This window comes from Marmota marmota, unplaced genomic scaffold, assembly GCF_001458135.2.
Source record: "Marmota marmota marmota unplaced genomic scaffold, marMar, whole genome shotgun sequence".
NCBI classification, from domain to species: domain Eukaryota; kingdom Metazoa; phylum Chordata; class Mammalia; order Rodentia; family Sciuridae; genus Marmota; species Marmota marmota.
In genome coordinates, this window is record NW_026000229.1 from 11,392,364 (window position 1) to 11,408,817 (window position 16,454).

The window sequence follows — 16,454 nt, forward strand, 5'->3', positions numbered from 1 at the left end:
GTGGTTATTGTTAAGGTAACAGACCATTTCTGGTGCTAGTTTCTGCAGTGTTCAGCTCTGTTGTAGTAATGACCTCTGAATTTCAGTGACTTTTCAAAATTAAAAAACCTTAGATTTTGTACTACTTTTACATACAGATTTTGAGTCAGCTTCAGTTCTGTCCCAGCCTGCAGCTGTGCTCCAGACCTTTTCTCATTTGGAACCATGGCCGAAGAAATATCCCTTACATCAGAGATGCCCATCTCTTGACTACTGAAGCAAGAAGGCTGGACCAAGCTCAGACTGCTACTTAAAGTTTTTGTTTAGATGTGACAGACATTTCATTCTTCCCCATTTGACTAATGAGTCAAATATGTCACATGAGTGATCCAAAAATCAATAGGTAGGGACATCTGTTTCTTCTAAATTTTAGACATGTGATTAAAAACATCAGAGTATATATTTTTTAAAAATTTAAGGACATCTTGCCTTAATATTCTACATATTCATCAGCGTTCTCCAGAGAAATAAAACTAATAGGATATAGGTATATACCTATAAAAAGAGATTTATTTTAAGGAATTGGCTTATGTGATTGTGGGGAATGATGAAGCTGAAATTTATAGAGCAAGCTGGGGACTCAGGCAATATAAAACCTAAGTTGTTTTTTTTTTTTTTTTTCAGGTTTTCAAAAGATACTATGTTTATTATAGGTCTCCAGGCCAATTTGTTGGTAATCAGGAAGCCCTGGTTATACTGCTCTAAAGCAATTTTTCATTCCATTAAAAGGAATGCTGCCAGAAAACAGAACAAAACAAAACCCTGTTTGATTAAACTCAGGACATAATGGGCAAAGGAGTTAAATGGAGCTCTTTGCTGCCAAGTCTTTTGAGCTCCTTTAATATTTTACACTGCATTGTATGAAGGGATACATCTTACAGAATTAGAAGTTCTATGAGATACTTATCTACCATATACAGAGGAAAAAAAGTTGCTCATATTGTAAATATTAGTTTGGGGACAGAGGACTATAAATAAGTTACCTGTGTCCATTAGTATTAAACAACAAAAAGATATGATATGAACAAGATTCCTAACCAATCAGGTAGAATTTTTATGTTATAGTCTTGGGGCACAATTCTTTAGTGGAGATCCTCAGTTTTTTCTCTGAAGGTCTTCATATGATTGAATGATGCCTACCTACATGATAAAGAGTAAATCCCTTTACTTTAGGTCACCTTGTTTTAGATGTTAAGCACATCTGCAAAATACCTTTCCAGCAACATAGGCTTATGTTTAAAACTAAACAACTGAGCACCATAACTGAGCCATGTTGACACAAAATTTAGCCATCACGTACATTACTAATTTGCAGATAGAAGAATGTAAATAGAGGGAGTACTTTCTAATAATCCTCATGATGAGTCAGCACACAGATTAGTTTGACCAGAGCTAATAAACAAAGCATATTTGGCTGAATATAATATAATAGTACCTTAAATAGGGGTTTGCAAATTATGGCCTGCTGCCTATATATTTATATATGAAGTGTTAGTGGAGCATAGCCATGCTTATTCATTACATGTTGTCTGTGGCTGCTTTCATTCTTTAGTGGCAGAGTTAGGAAGTTACATCAGATCATGTGGCCTACAAAGTCTGAAACATTTAGTAGCTACCCTTTTACAGAGAAAGTTTTCCTACCTATAAAGAAGATGCTGTGGTTCTTGTTCTGTTATGCCCCTCTCCTAGTTTAGTGTATCCCTTCACTTTAGACTTCAATGCATTTTCTGAAGCCACAACTTTTATTAGATGAATAAAAATCAGTCATTTCTAAATTTTTATTGCACATTCAGATTTATTTTTAGATCACGTGCTGAGTTCAGTTTTCATGGATAAAACAAATGAGTTCTGTTAGGCTTTATTTTATGTTGGAGAAAAAGAAAAGTTTTATTGCTTTCACAGGGGAGGCTGTAATTTTGCTCATCAAGGGGAACAGATAGTTTTTAAAGAGGTGATTCAAAGGCTACATTACTGGTGGGGATCATAATTCACTTGTTAATTTGGCAAATAGTCATTCTTAGATCTTCTGGTGACATCCCTACATCGAAATTCCTGTGGAGGATATATGCTCAAGGACAGATCACTTTACCTAGGATGGGAAAGAAAGGTAATCCAGATGGCCAACGAGTTGTATTCAGTTTCCTTTTTCTCAATGTGGAACCAAAAGATGGAGCAACCCATACAGTTGAGAGAGAGGCCCGAGTTCCCTGGAACAAAAGGAGCTTCTGGAGCTGCTTGGACAGTCCCTTAGTCCTTTCCTTTACTCACAGGAATAGCTCCTCTGGTTGGACCCAAGGCAAACTCACCCCATCTTCTAATTCTCTATCAGTGTGCTCTCAAAAAAGCTTACCAGCCACCTTACATCCTTAGTGTGGAAGGGGGGTTGTTCACAGTGCCAGACCCACCCCCAAAGAACTGGAGCATGGGCTGCTCTTGGGTTCCTTCGTGGTTGCCAATTTATTGAAAGCTTGGATCTTGTCCTCATTACCAATCTGTTCTAGTCAACTTTTTTGCTTCTGTGATTAAATTATTACCAGAATAATTGCAGAGGAGGAAAGGTTTAGGCTTCAGAGGTCTTAGTCCATAGAAGGCTTGCTCCATTCCTCAGGGCTTGAGGTGAGGCAGAACATCATGGAGGAAGAGTGTGGCAGAGGGAAGCAACTCAAATGGCGATCAGAAAGCAGAGGGAAAAGTCTCCACTTGCCAGATACAAATAACCCAAAGCCAAGCCTCAATTCCTACCTCCTCCAGCCACACCCCACCACTTCAGTTACCACTCAGTTAATCCCTATCAGGGGATTAAATCACTGATTGGGTTAAGACTCTCACAACCCAATCATTTCTCCTATGAACCTTGCATTGTCTCCCCATGAGCTTTTGGGGGACACACCTCATAGCTAAACCATAGCACAATCCAAATGAGGACATCATTTTGAGAAGAAAGGAAAAAGAAGTTTTAATGTTTGGTTAGCAAAGGAGAAACACAGGGGACTCCTGTCCCAGAGGCTATGATTCTCCTGTTAGTTTCCAAATGAATACTTGTGTATCTATGGGAAAGAAGGGGAAGTATTTTTTCTATAAGTATTTTTTCTATAAATTTGCCATTACAAATTTCAATATGAATATCTATTTTCCTTCTTTTAAGAGGGTAAAAAGATGTATTTCTGTACCCACCTCATCCCCTGTTTTCAGATAATGTTTAACCAAATTGTTATTATTTCCTAATTTGCTTGCTCTTAATATCTACAAAGTTAAATTAGACTACAAGGTGTATGTGTTTCCATAGCAAAGAATAAAGTACAACTTTATTTAGTGGAGAGAGTCTAGACTCTGAATTCAGACAATTCTAGGTTTAAATTTAGTGGCTTAAAACAAGAGCTATTTTATTTCTTGCTGACTCTGTAGGTCACCAGTTTGGGCTAGGCCCTGCCACGTGGTGATTCCACTGGTCTGCTAGGGCCACTCATATGACTGCAGTCGCCTGGTGGTTGCACCAGGACTGGGTGGCTAGGATGGTCACACCACTCTTTCTGTCACATGATTCTGGCTAGTGTGTCTGGGTAGCTGGGCTCTTTTTCTCTGGCACACTTTCATCCTCAAGGGGGTTGCTGTGCTCACAATGTGCTGGCAGCATTCCAAGAAAGCTAAAGTGGTAGCTGCAAGGTCTCTTGAGGCCTACATGCAGACGTTCACCAGGTTACTTCTACTGCATTCAAAATAAGTTAGAAGTCCAGTGAAGATTCAAGGGACAAGGCAATAAATGCCATGTCTTAATAGGAGGAATAACCAAGTCACATTGCAAAAGGGTGGGCTCCCAGGAGTGAAAGACATTAAGATCGCTGCACAATCCACCACCATAAATTAGTTAACTTTAATTCACGCCGTATTTGGAAAGTAGAAACGACAGTATTGTAACAGTGGTCCACTTTATGCTTTGAGTGTAGCCCTTGTTGCTCTGCTGCTGCAGCTTATTTTTAAAAGGGACCTGTTTCTTTCTCTTCCTCTCTCTCTCTCCCCCTTCCCCTCCTAATCTCTTTGCCTCCCTAATCTTGGGGGAAACTGTACTTACCTTTCTTCCTCATCCTAGGCAGAGTTATCTGTCTGCAGCACACACCCACCAAAGGAACAAAGTAATTCAAACTTTGGGAATGGCACCAGAAGATGTGGAAATGACTATCTCCTAAATTAACAAGTGAGTTACAACTTACAACAGAGCACACAGGAATGTAGCCTTTGAATTGCCTCTTTAAAAATCCCCCTGTTCTTGATGGGCAGAGTCACAGTCTTTGGGACAGGAGTCCCCTGTGTTTTTTCTTTGCTAGCAAAGCAATAAAACTCTTTTTTCCTTTTCTCAAAACCGTGTTTTCATTACTGGATTGACAATTGGGGCTAAGGACTGAGTTTTCAATAGCAATATGACTTAAACTGCAGGATTCTTAAAGTTTAACAATTATATATGCACTCAGAAGTATTTCTTAAACAACTTTGAAGGAGCATCCTTATTTTAGAAGCTGTTTTCACTATAAACCTAAATATGCAAATAAGTATTCTTTCTTATTATTAATTCAGCCATGTATTTTTTTTATTTGTTCTTCTTAGATATATATGACAGTAGAGTATGTTTTAACATTATACATACATGGATTATAACTTATTCTAATTAGGATGGCCATGCATTTTTAATATGGAAAACATATTAAGATTCACTCAGAGGAACTCCTTTGTAAAATAACTGTGTGGGAAGATCTTTGTGTTATGTAAAAAACATATTCATTTAATATATAAGAGCAAAAACAATTACGTTCAAATGTGTTTACCAAAAATGTACTTCCCCATAAGTTTTATTTTTATGTACATATTTTCCATTTTAGATTTTTAAAAATATTGGCTGGTATTGTAAGGTTTGTTTTCACTTTAATTCTTGAAGGGACTTTTGGGTTCTAGCAAACCCCCAAACTTCATATTTTTATTTAATTAATGTTTCTTTACAAATCCTAGGGGAAAAAAAGCCAAAGAAATAAAAATATCTTGTTGTTTTTTTTACTGTGGAAAACCTTCATCAGAGGCTCTATTTTAACAAATGTATCTGTTTTGCTTTTCACTTTGTGCTTTCTAAAACAGTCCTGTTTTGAGATATATATTAGAACATTGGCAAAAATATTTGTTAAAACTCATCAAAGGTATCACTCTGTTCATTGGTGTATGTAAGCGTGGGAGGTGATAATAGACCTTCCTTGGTTTTTACTTTAATGTTTAAAAATTTTTACTCATGACATTCAGGCATTTTAAAAACTCTAATTTGAATATATTTTTCTAAAAATATTAAGGAACAAAGTTTATTTTTTCCAAATTCCCAATTCTTTAACTTTTAAAGAGTGATTTTGAATAAAATCTTATTTAACCAACCTCAGAACTCTATTCTTATATAACATGCATTATAATTTATTCTACTTAAGATCTATGCATATATTTACACATTATATTTGGAATTTAATTTGTCTTCTTTTGAAGAAGGGTGAAATAGGTGATATTAGAAACAAGTGATATTTATTAAACTTGCAATTTCTGGGTCTATATTTTTAGTAACCTCTTTTGAGGGCCTAGACAGCTCTAATAAGGGAACAAATACCTGCATTAGGGTGGGGTAGACAGTCTGGTATTTAAACAACAGACTAGAATAGAATCAAACTGGGTGGTTAGGAAATCTTGGCAAGGCAGTGCATTCCTAGTCTTTCTGATTCTAGTTCTTAAAAAAAAAAAAAAAAAAAGATTTTTTTTTTTCCAGATCAAATAGCCACCTGAGATCCTGAAGGGATTAGATTTATTATTTAAATGCTCATCATTATCATCATCATCATCTTAGTTCTTGTCATTTTTATGCAGAGAAATCCAGTGAAGCAGGATTAAGCCTGTTATTGCTGTGCTCAGAAAAGTAATTGATAGAATATAGTTTTCTTTTTCTCTTTGTTCCTTACTGCATACTTTTGCCCCTAGAAGGGTGAGAGAGGTGGATAGGGCATAATTAAATAAAGATAAGGGAAAATCATAAAGAGAAGAGAGCTAGGGGTCTGGGAGAAGGAAGCTAGTAGTACAGCTTTTGTTTTCCTGGTTTATTTTAGCCTTCTTCTTTTCCTTTCCTATTATGTAAGCTCTAATTTGCTGTTGTTACACAAGAGGGAGGAATAAATAATCTTTGGACTAAATGGAATGGGAGAAATATTTCTAACCATCACCAGTCCAGTGAACTGTAGAACAGTTCTTAATTGTGCAGCCTAATCTTTAAGGAATGTTAATGCTTCATGAGCTTTGCTCTCTGCTAAGTTTTAAATTATGGTGGTGATTGTCTTAAGTTTAATAATTGGGAATGTTGATAACTACGGATACTAAAGAATCCTGTAGTATTTTGTTTCAATTAGCTACTGGGGGGAATTTACCTAAATGATACATTTGTATTATTTAGTTTTTATTTAGGGCATATGTATCTTTTTCATTGGAGAAGATTTTAATAGTTGCCTCTACATTCTTTTTTTAAAAGACACTTATCTTGAGGTTATGATTGAGATTGTTTTTAAGGTACTATTTTTTAAGGTTATTTTTTAGTATAGTTTCAAAGTTTATTTGGGTTTCTAGGTATGAAATGGGTGAGATAGATTATGGTATCTGGTATGTTAAAGTAGTTGATTAGTCTTGTAAACATTTCAAGGGAAGTTAAGATTCAGCCAGTTATTGCTTAATATAAATTCTTGGAAGTGAAAAAAATAGGATTTTTTTTTAAGACTTTATTATAAAGTGGCCCAAAGAACTTAATGAAAATGCAGTTACTTTAATCCTTGAAGTCCCTTTTGAAAAATGTTTATGATAAAACTGAGAAATCCCACATTTTACATCTGTTGGGGCCTGCCTTCTCTTCTACCCTTATCTCATCCTGGATCCCCCTTACTGATTATGTGTCTGCTACACTGGCCTTCTTTCAGATAAATCGTACTTTTACTGTTGTTCTCTCTCCTTGGAATGTAAATCCTCATGGGCTGGTTGTTCCTTGTCATTGTGAACTCAACATCATGATTACCTTCTCAGAACAGCCTTTCATGATTAGCCAGCCTCACATTCTACTCCAGCATTGCCTTCATATCTTCCCTATGTTTACCTGATAACTTGTTTTCCTTAGTTGTTCACTTTCTGTCTTTCCTTATTAGGTCATCAGGTTCCATTAAGGAGAAGAGACTTTGGCTATTTTACTGTTGTATCCCTGGTGCTGTGCCAGACATGTAGAAGGTGCTTCATAAAAGTTTGCATATATAAATGTAGACATTTTCATATGTTTTTGCTGTACAGGACATCTGAGTTTCTTAGGTTTAAATTTTTAAAGAAATATTTGCATTTTTACATTGATTTTTTTTCCAGATAATTAGAGACATGAGAATAGTTTAATTAATAGAAAGAATACCAGGTAGGTGTCAAAACAACAGGATTCTACAGTCATTCTACAGCTTCCTACAGTTATGGCAGACAAAATCCTCTAACCTTGGGGGAGGGGAGAGGGACTGAAGGATGAGTTGATCATCAGTGGCCAATGATGTAATCAAGCATAACTGCATAGTGAAGTCTTTATAACAACCCCAAAAGGATAAGGTTCAGAGAGTTTCTTGCTTGCTGAATACAGGAGGAACTTGGAGGGTGACACTCCAGGAGATGGTAAGAAAACTGCTGCTTCCCACATACTTTGCTCTATACATCTCTTTCATCTGACTGTTTATTGTATCCTAGGTAATTATCTTTTCTAATAAATGAGTAAATATAAGCTAATTGCTTCCTTTAATCCTGTGGGCTGCTCTGGCAAATTAATCAAACCAGAAGAGGGGATCATGGCATAACATAAAATTCAGCATAACATAAAATTCACCAGTTAGTCAGAGCATAGGCCACAACATGGGGCAAGTGGTGATTTGTCTTAATCTGTTTTCTGTTACTATAATCAAATGCCTGGGACTTGATCGTTTATAAAGGAAAGAAATTAATTTTGGCTCAGAATTCTAGGGACTGTGAAGTCTTAAGAGCATGCATGGTACAGACGTTTGCTCCACTTGTAGTGAGGTCATCATAACTTGGCAAAAAAAGGAAAGAGCAAGTGGAAGTGACTGGATCATATGATTGCTCTATTTTATATGCCCAACATTGTACAAGAAATGGTTCTCTACGTACTTTCCAATACCTTTGTCTTTTCTTTTTTTCCTTTCTTTTTAATTTTTTTGATAGTCATTATCTAGGTGTGCCAAGGCATAGCTCATTATGGTTTTGATTTGTATTTCTTTAAAGATTACTGACATCTAGAATCTTTTTTAATATGCTTGTTGGCCATTGGTGTGTTAGCTTTGGAGAAATGCACATTCAAATCCTTTGCTCACTAAAAAAGTTAGATATTTGTTTTCCTGTTAAGTCATTTTTTAAAAAATATATGTATTTAGTTGTAGATGAACACAATACCTTTATTTTATTTATCTTTATGTGGTGCTGAGGATTGAACCCAGGGCCTGACACATATGAGACGAGCATTCTACCACTGAGCCACAACTGCAGCCCCAGTCATAAGATTTTTAAAAATGTATTTTCTACATACTAACCCCTTATCAGATATATATATATTTGCACATATTTTCTCAAATTCCAGAGGTTGACATTTTACTCTGATTGGAAGGATTGATTGTTTCCTTTGCTACATAGAACTTTTTTTTTTAATATTTATTTTTTAGTTTTAGATGGACACAATGTCTTTATTTTATTTTTATGTGGTGCTGAGGATCGAACCCAGTGCCTCACGCATGCCAGGTGAGCACACTACCACTTGAGCCACATCTCGAACCCCTACATAGAAGTTTTTAGGTTTGATGTAGTCTTATTCATCTAGTGTTGCCTTTGTGGCCTGTGCTTTTGGTGTCATAGCTAAGGACTCATTGCCAAATCCAATGTCATGCAGGTTTTCTTCTAGGAGTTTTATCATTATGGGTCTTAACAATTAGGTCTTTTATCCATTTTGGGTAAATTCTTGTATCTTCTGTAAAATAAGGGTCCAGCTTCATTCTTTTGCAGGTGGATATCCTGTTTCCCTGGTAGAATTCGTTGAAGAGACTATTCTTTACCCAATGAGTGATCTTAGCACTGCTGTCAAAGGTCTTTTGAAAGTATACATGAAGTTTATCTATTTATTCTATTCCAGACTATATATAACCTGTCTTTATGCCAATACCAAACTGTTTTGATTACTGTGGCTTTGTAGTATATTTGAAATCAAGAAGTATGAGATGACTAACTTTGGTCTTTTTTTTTTTTTCTTTTTCAAGATTATTTACTTATTTGTGGTCCCTTGAAATTCCACATGAATTTTAGAATGGATTTTTCAATTTGTGCAAAAAAAAATGCCATTGGAATTTGGAAGATTGTATTGATCTGTAGATCACCTTGGGAAGTATTGAAATCTTAACAACATGAAGTCTTCCAAGTTCATGAACACAGGATATTTTCCCATTTATTTGTGACTTCTTTAATTTTTTTTCAGCGATGTTTTGTAGTTTTCAGTGTACAGATTTTTTTACTCCCTTGTTTATTAAATTTATTCCTAAGTATTTTAGTTTTTTTGATGCTATTATAAAGGGAATTATTTTCTTAATTTTTTTTCATATTATTCATTGTTAACGTATACAAATGCAACTAATTTGTGTGTTGCTTTTGTATTCCTCAACTTTACAGAATTTATTCTAACAGGCTTGTTTTTGTGAGGGGGTGGAACTTTTTTGGTTTCTACATGTCATCAGTGAACAGAGACGATTTCACTTCTCTCTTTCCAATTTGGATGTCTTTTCTTTGCACCTACTCTCCTTAGCCCTCTCCTCCCTCAGCTGCCCCTTTCTTTTCCTTTTCCTTCCTTCCTTTCTAATTGCTCTGACTACTGTATTGAATAGAAGACTAGAGTGGGCAACCTTGTTTCGTGTCTGATCTTACAGGGAAAGCCTTCAGTCATCTAGAGCTGTGCATGACATTGTCAGTGCACTTTTCATATATGGTCTTTATTACATTGAGGTAGTTTCCTTCTCTTCCTGTTTGTTGAATATTTTTACCTTTGAAGTCATATCTTGTCAAATACTTTTTCTGCTTCAATTGAGGTGATGTCCTTCATCCTGTTAATTTGGTGTATTACACTGATTGGTTTTCCCATCTTGAGTCACCTTGCCTTCCAGGAGTAAATTCTGCTTAGTTTGGGTATATAATCCTTCAAAAGTTCTGTTGAATTTGGTTTGCCCCCTGATTATTTTTATTATTTTTGAAGCAAATACCAGATGTCTTATCATTTATCTAAAAATGTTTCCTGAAAAAAGGGATTAAAAAATCATAGTAACATTATTACCAAACCCTTGATTTATTATAATTATTTAATATCATCAAATATCCAGTCAGTAGCTATGTTTTCTAAAATAGTTAATTAAGATACTTAAGTTCCATGCCTAGTGATTGATTGGTATATTTCTAAAGTCATTTAATTATATAGGAATTACACAAATTAGTTGCATTTGTATACATTGACAATGAATAATATGAAAAAAATTAAGAAAATAATTCCCTTTATAATAGCATCAAAAAAACCTAAAATACTTAGGAATAAATTTAATAAACAAGGGAGTAAAAAAAAAAATGGTTCACTTTTTTTTTCTTTTTTCTTTTTTGGTGGTATCATTATTCTACTGCTAAGATACATCCCCAGCCCTTTTTATTTTTTATTTCGAGACAGCCTGTCACATCATGGCTGAGAATCTAAGTTGCTGAGGCTGGCCTTGAACTTGAAGTTCTCCTGCCTCAGCCTCCCCAGTCACTGGGATTATAGATATGTGCCACTGTACCTGACCTATAGGTCTACTTCTCTTTTTTTCTTGTTGTATTTTTAGAAACCACAATTTTCTCTATGATAGAACTTTCTGATTCATCCTTGTATTGTAGTTTATTATGTTCCTCTGTCCTCTGAATTTCTTGTAGTTAGAGGTTTAGATAAATGTTTACTTTTAAAATTCTGGGTTTGATGCTATTATAAAAGGAACCTAAGATCTACTTATCTTTTAGTGATGTTAATAGTCTTTGAGAATCATTGCTTAGATCCATTGATTATATAAGGATTACAAAATGGTGAAATTCTAATTCTTTTTTTTATTGGCTATTATACCTTTATAAATATAAACTTACCCTCATCAACTATTTTAGTTACCCCCAGGCATAGTTGACATAGGAACATAGGAAATGCAGAAAAAGTGCTTGAAGTTTTTTTCTTTTTCTTTTTTACTTTGGTAGTTTTTAAAAGAATTTTCTTCTGTTCAGCATCTCTGAGCAGGAGCTCTGTGACCATCACCAATGCCTTCCAATTTTTGGACATTAATATCTGCCAGGCACAGTACTGACCTTTCCTATGTATTACCTATTTGACTTTATATAGATAGGTTCTCTTTGTACTTGAGGCAACCGAGGCTTATAAAGTATAAATAAATTCTACTTGTACACAGCGGGAAGATAGCAGAACTGGAATCTGAACCCAGGTTTGCCTGACTCCAATACATATTCTTCAACTATTATTTATGGTACTTTCTGAAGGACCCAGTGGGATTTGAAGAGTGGTGAAGAGAGACTTGAGACATAGATTTTACAGGAGGTAAGGGTCTAGAAGGATTTTTTAAAATACCTTTATTTTATTTACATATATGTGGTGCTGAGGATTGAACCCAGTGCCTCATCTATGCTAGGCAAGCGCTCTACCGCTGAGCTATGACCCCAGCACCCCCCACCCCCAAGGATTTTTAATTGATAACAAGCTGTAGGGTCTATTCAGTTGCAATCAGCTGAGCCACTCTTGGGCTTCCTACTTGTTGTCTGAAGGTGGACAGTTTACTGGGAAACAATGTTGCTAGTAAAAATATGTTCCAGATCTGACCTTGTTAGCAATGTCTCCCAAGAGAAAGAGGGTTCCTCAAACAGTTTTAGATTTATTTAGTTATATGTGGTGCTGAGAATTGAACCCAGTGCCTCACACATGCCAGGCAAGTACACTGCTGCTGAGTCCCAGCCCTAGCCCTCCAAATTACTTTCTTAAAAAATAGCTTTATAATTTCAAATAGACATAGAAAAGATTTTAGACATCTAGTCAAATTATAGAGGTACTGGGGAGATAGGCAGTAAGTTATATACCAAACAGGTAAATTATAATATAATGGCAGATGCTATTAAGTATTTTGAAGGAAAGTACAGTGGCACAGGATAAAGAGTGGTGGGGTCAAGCAGATGGGGGCTGCTTAGATACAGAGATCTGAGAAGCATTTATTGAGAGAATGACATTTGAGAAGAACCTGAATGAAGGTGAGGGAAGAACATTCAAGACAACAGGGGACAGCAATAGCAGGGATTTGCTTAGGATTCCTTGGCAACAGCAGTGAAGGAGTGTGTGAGAGTAGGAGCTGGAGACTGAGCCACAGAGTGGGGAGGCTTGGGACTTTCTCAGTACACTAGGACACTCACATCCTATCTTCTTGAGCGTGGGCAGCTTCTTCTATGGCTTTAATTGCTCCTTACAAGTTTCCCCCTTCTTTTTATTTCTTTTGCCGATGCTGTCCTATGTCAAGAAGAATGTACTTGCTTTGTTAACCAAAGGATAAGACCTGAGTTCTATTCCAGATTTCCTCTGAAGAAGATTGAATAGGCTGGGTGGAGTTTCTTGACTCAGTCAGATAAATCCATTGTGATAGCTCATGGATTGGGGGGGGGGGAAATCATTGTTCTGAAAGTAATACATATATACTTTAAAATTAAAAAATGGACCTGATGTTTTAAAATTAAATAGTAGGAAATAGATTTCTTGCTGAAGTTCATAACAGAATTTTGTACTGGGCACATGATCCATAGGCTAGCAGTTACCTCCTTCCTATAAATGCTTGTGTTGGAATGCTTTGCATTCCCAGGAAACATTTTTCCTGAATGTGCCTTTTTGGAGGAAGTATAAAATTATTCTTATACTATTGTGGTAAATAAAACATGGTTTAAAAAAGAATCCTGAACTTGTGGGTGTATCAACTTGATAATGTGTGGAATGTTGGTACAAGTATAGATATTGTAGAGAATATGGAGGAGTCCTCTGCTTTGTCCCCAAACAGAATTTCATTTATGGTCTAGTTCAATATTTAATGCCTCCTTTAGTGTTTAATCAGTTTATTTGTTTTTTAATCTGCCAAATCCAGATAATTTGACTTTCCACTGATAAAATATTTACTTGTTATAACAGGCAGGGTGCTAAACTTGGAAATTAAAGAGTACTGAGTTAAATTTAAAATTTGTTGAAAAGTATTCATCATGATGTAGTCTATTTAATGTCTTGGCAGTTCCTCTGTCTCTTCTCATTTAACATGCAAGGAGACAGACTGGCAGCAGTTGTAAGCTGAAACTTGGTTGTATGCGGAATGAGATTGGTATGGGTACTAAAATGGAGGAAATTTGAAAGTGTTACTGTGAGTGTGTGCATTTCCTTAAATTAAAGTGTGACACACTGGCTTTAAATAGAATTTTATATTCTGTTTGTCAAGGCTATTATAACTCCATGATAGATGATCCTAAGACTGAAACTGGTTTTAAATATTGTTTTGTAGGATAACCAAATTTGTCTCTTAACAGTGTTGTCATTATGTCACACAAGTTGTTTTTATATAATAAGCATGTTTTACAACATGTTTGAGTCATTTTCCCAGGAGACCTGAAATTTATTACTCAGAAGAAAAGCATGCCTTTACAATATATTCTTAGCTGCTCCTTTCTATTACTCAGCTGTCAGGTCCTATGGAATCTAAAATAGAACTCCATCAACGGGAGACAGTCTCTGCATTGTTTACTGGACCTTTCGGATGTGGACAGTTTTATCATGCACTGCAGAGTCTCTGTTGCAGTTTCAAAGCAGCAGGATGCAGAGTACTGTTCAGGTTTTCTAGTGGGGTCCTTGAAAGGGAGGACTTTGAAAGACAGTCTCTAAAGAACAAGAAATAGGAGGAGTTACAGTACCTGACTTGAGGCTCCTGTTAATCAAGTGCTGCGCTGTGAGGAAAATAATTTTCAAGCGTTATGAAGGCGGAGAAGGATCCTGAAGACGAAGAAAATATCCTTAGAGATCCAAGCTAAGTGTAGCACAGCATGTGAGGGACTGAGTCACCCCACTCATTAGGCGTTTGTGTGAAGGCTTGCTTTGTGAGCTGCAGAGATTTGTAACTTAATGCGGAGTGGTTTGCCGTTAGCAACAAGAAACTAAATCCTGTCTATGATGAGCTGTTGGTTTTCTTGTGCTCCTAAGAACAGAGTAGGTATCCTAGTAGTTCAGTGTAACAAAAGGTTCTCATTCGGCTTTCTGAACTGTGTTCTTTTAAAATGTGCTGTTTTATTAATTTTGCTTTCTTTGGATTACTCTTCTTCCTGATTTGCCATTAGGATTAGTGATAGAAAATAAAAGTTCTTGTTTGTTTTCTTGGATTAAAAAAGCACATGATAGAATCTTAATCATTAAGCAGCATTACTGTTAACTGACACTGGACCAGAATTGAAAATGGAGCTTGATGAAGTAGACTGAAAATCACATCCTCATGTGAGACTTTGATCCTGTTTAATTGTTTTTTTTTTTTTTTAAAGCCTTCCTTTGGAATTATGTAGCTTTTTACTCCACCAGCTAGTTGGAAATAATGATTGTTTTATTTGTAAGGATAAACTAATCAATACAGAGAAAGTGTGTTAAATATGACTTAATCCCTGAGGCATTTGAAAGTGTGGCGTCTTTTAGGTCTGCATCCACTACCATTCCTCAAATCAGAGTCACTACACTGTTTTGGTCTGCACTAGAGAAAGGTAGTGCCTAAAATGTAACTTAGATTTTGAGCCAATAAATAGTGTTATTCTCTACTCATAATTGTCAATTTTAACTTCTGAATTTAGAAAGAAGTGGGTTAATCTTCATATTGTTATAGATTTCAAGACAATTATTAAGTCTGTAGTTACTTGAACCAGGTTCCATAAAAATACTGAGTTTCAAGAGTGAGTTAAAATTTTAATGTATTTATCTTTTTATACACAATTTTAATATTTTTAATGAGTACTTTGATATTTAGCTAGAAAATTGGTGTTTTTTTCTTTTTGTGGTTCAGAGAGGATATTAGATATAAAATAATCTTGCTGATTAAACAAACATTTAGGGAATCTGTCAGTAAATAACTTCCCCCGCAGAGGTTTTTTATGATATTTGTAAGCATAGGATTTGCTTTATAAGTTATGTGAAAAATGTGTAGATATTTTTTGTTCTAGGAATAGTACTGGATTTAGCACAGAATTAAGCAGGAAGTTGATATATATTTTAAAAGGTTAAAATCTTGAATGTGTAAACAACATGTATTTAATTTCTGTGTTCTTTAATTTCTGCTTACTGAGAATAATATCTTAAAATGAACTTTCTTCAAATCAAAGCTAAATATAATCTTAGTACAATTAAATATATATACAAGTAAATATTATTTTAAAAAACTACCTTTTTAAAAAAAGTTTTTTGAGTTGTAGATGAGCACAATGTCCTTATTTATTTATTTATTTATTTACGTGGTGCTGCAGATTGGGCCCAGTGCCTCACTCAACTACTGAGCTATAACCCCAGCCCTAAAATCTACTTTTGATCTTCATTTTTAAAACATGTATTGAATTTTTGTTAAAATTAAAAATCTTTTTTATAAAATTAAAATGTAGTAAATGTAAAGAAGAAAATGAAAGTCATTTCTAATTTTATTATTTTAGATTCTAAGAAATTAATACTTTAGAGTCTTTCTAGTATTTTTTTTTTTTTTTTTGGTGTAGAAGTTCTTTTTTTATCCTAATATATAAGCATAATGAGTTTCTTTCTGTATTGAGTGTGTGTGTGTGTGTATTATTTGCCTTATAGAAATAAATATATTTCTAACAGTACCTTTAAATAAGTGGGAGAGGAATATGGTTTCTTAAAATGTATACAGAATTCTATGGCTAACAGTCCTGGGGGCCAAATCTGAAAGGGATTTGGGGAATAGGAAAAGCAACTGATTTGGGAGAAGTCAAGATTGGGCTTGGCGACTTCAGCCATTTAATGTCCCCAGAGCATTGACTCTCCACATCTGTTAAGTAGAGAAGATAATTTTAGTTTACTAGGGTTTTTTGGGGTCATTTATGTCTGGCACAGGGTGGCTTTAGTAATTATTAATTTCCTTGTTTTCTCCCTGAGGACAAAGGGAACAGGACAGAGAAAATGAGAAGCATACTTTTTCTCAAAAGTACAATGTAAACTACACTTGAATGTCCTGTGTCCTGGGAAGGTTTTGTAACTGCTGTTCTACTGAAGT

At 35.2% G+C, this 16,454-nt stretch overlaps 1 protein-coding gene across 3 annotated transcripts in view; it reads left to right on the forward strand.

Annotated features, from left to right (window-relative positions):
* Uaca (uveal autoantigen with coiled-coil domains and ankyrin repeats) overlaps window positions 1-16,454 on the forward strand; it is a 97,018-nt gene that overhangs the window by 36,676 nt on the left and 43,888 nt on the right. Inside the window, exon 1 of one of the 3 annotated variants that reach the window (XM_048793244.1) lies at window positions 13,831-14,404. The exons of the other annotated variants lie outside the window; for them this stretch is intronic. Coding sequence (XP_048649201.1) covers window positions 14,366-14,404 — 39 coding nt within the window. The 5' untranslated portion in view covers window positions 13,831-14,365. Of the gene's footprint in view, window positions 1-13,830; window positions 14,405-16,454 lie in introns of those variants that run through there. 3 annotated transcript variants of the gene reach the window in all.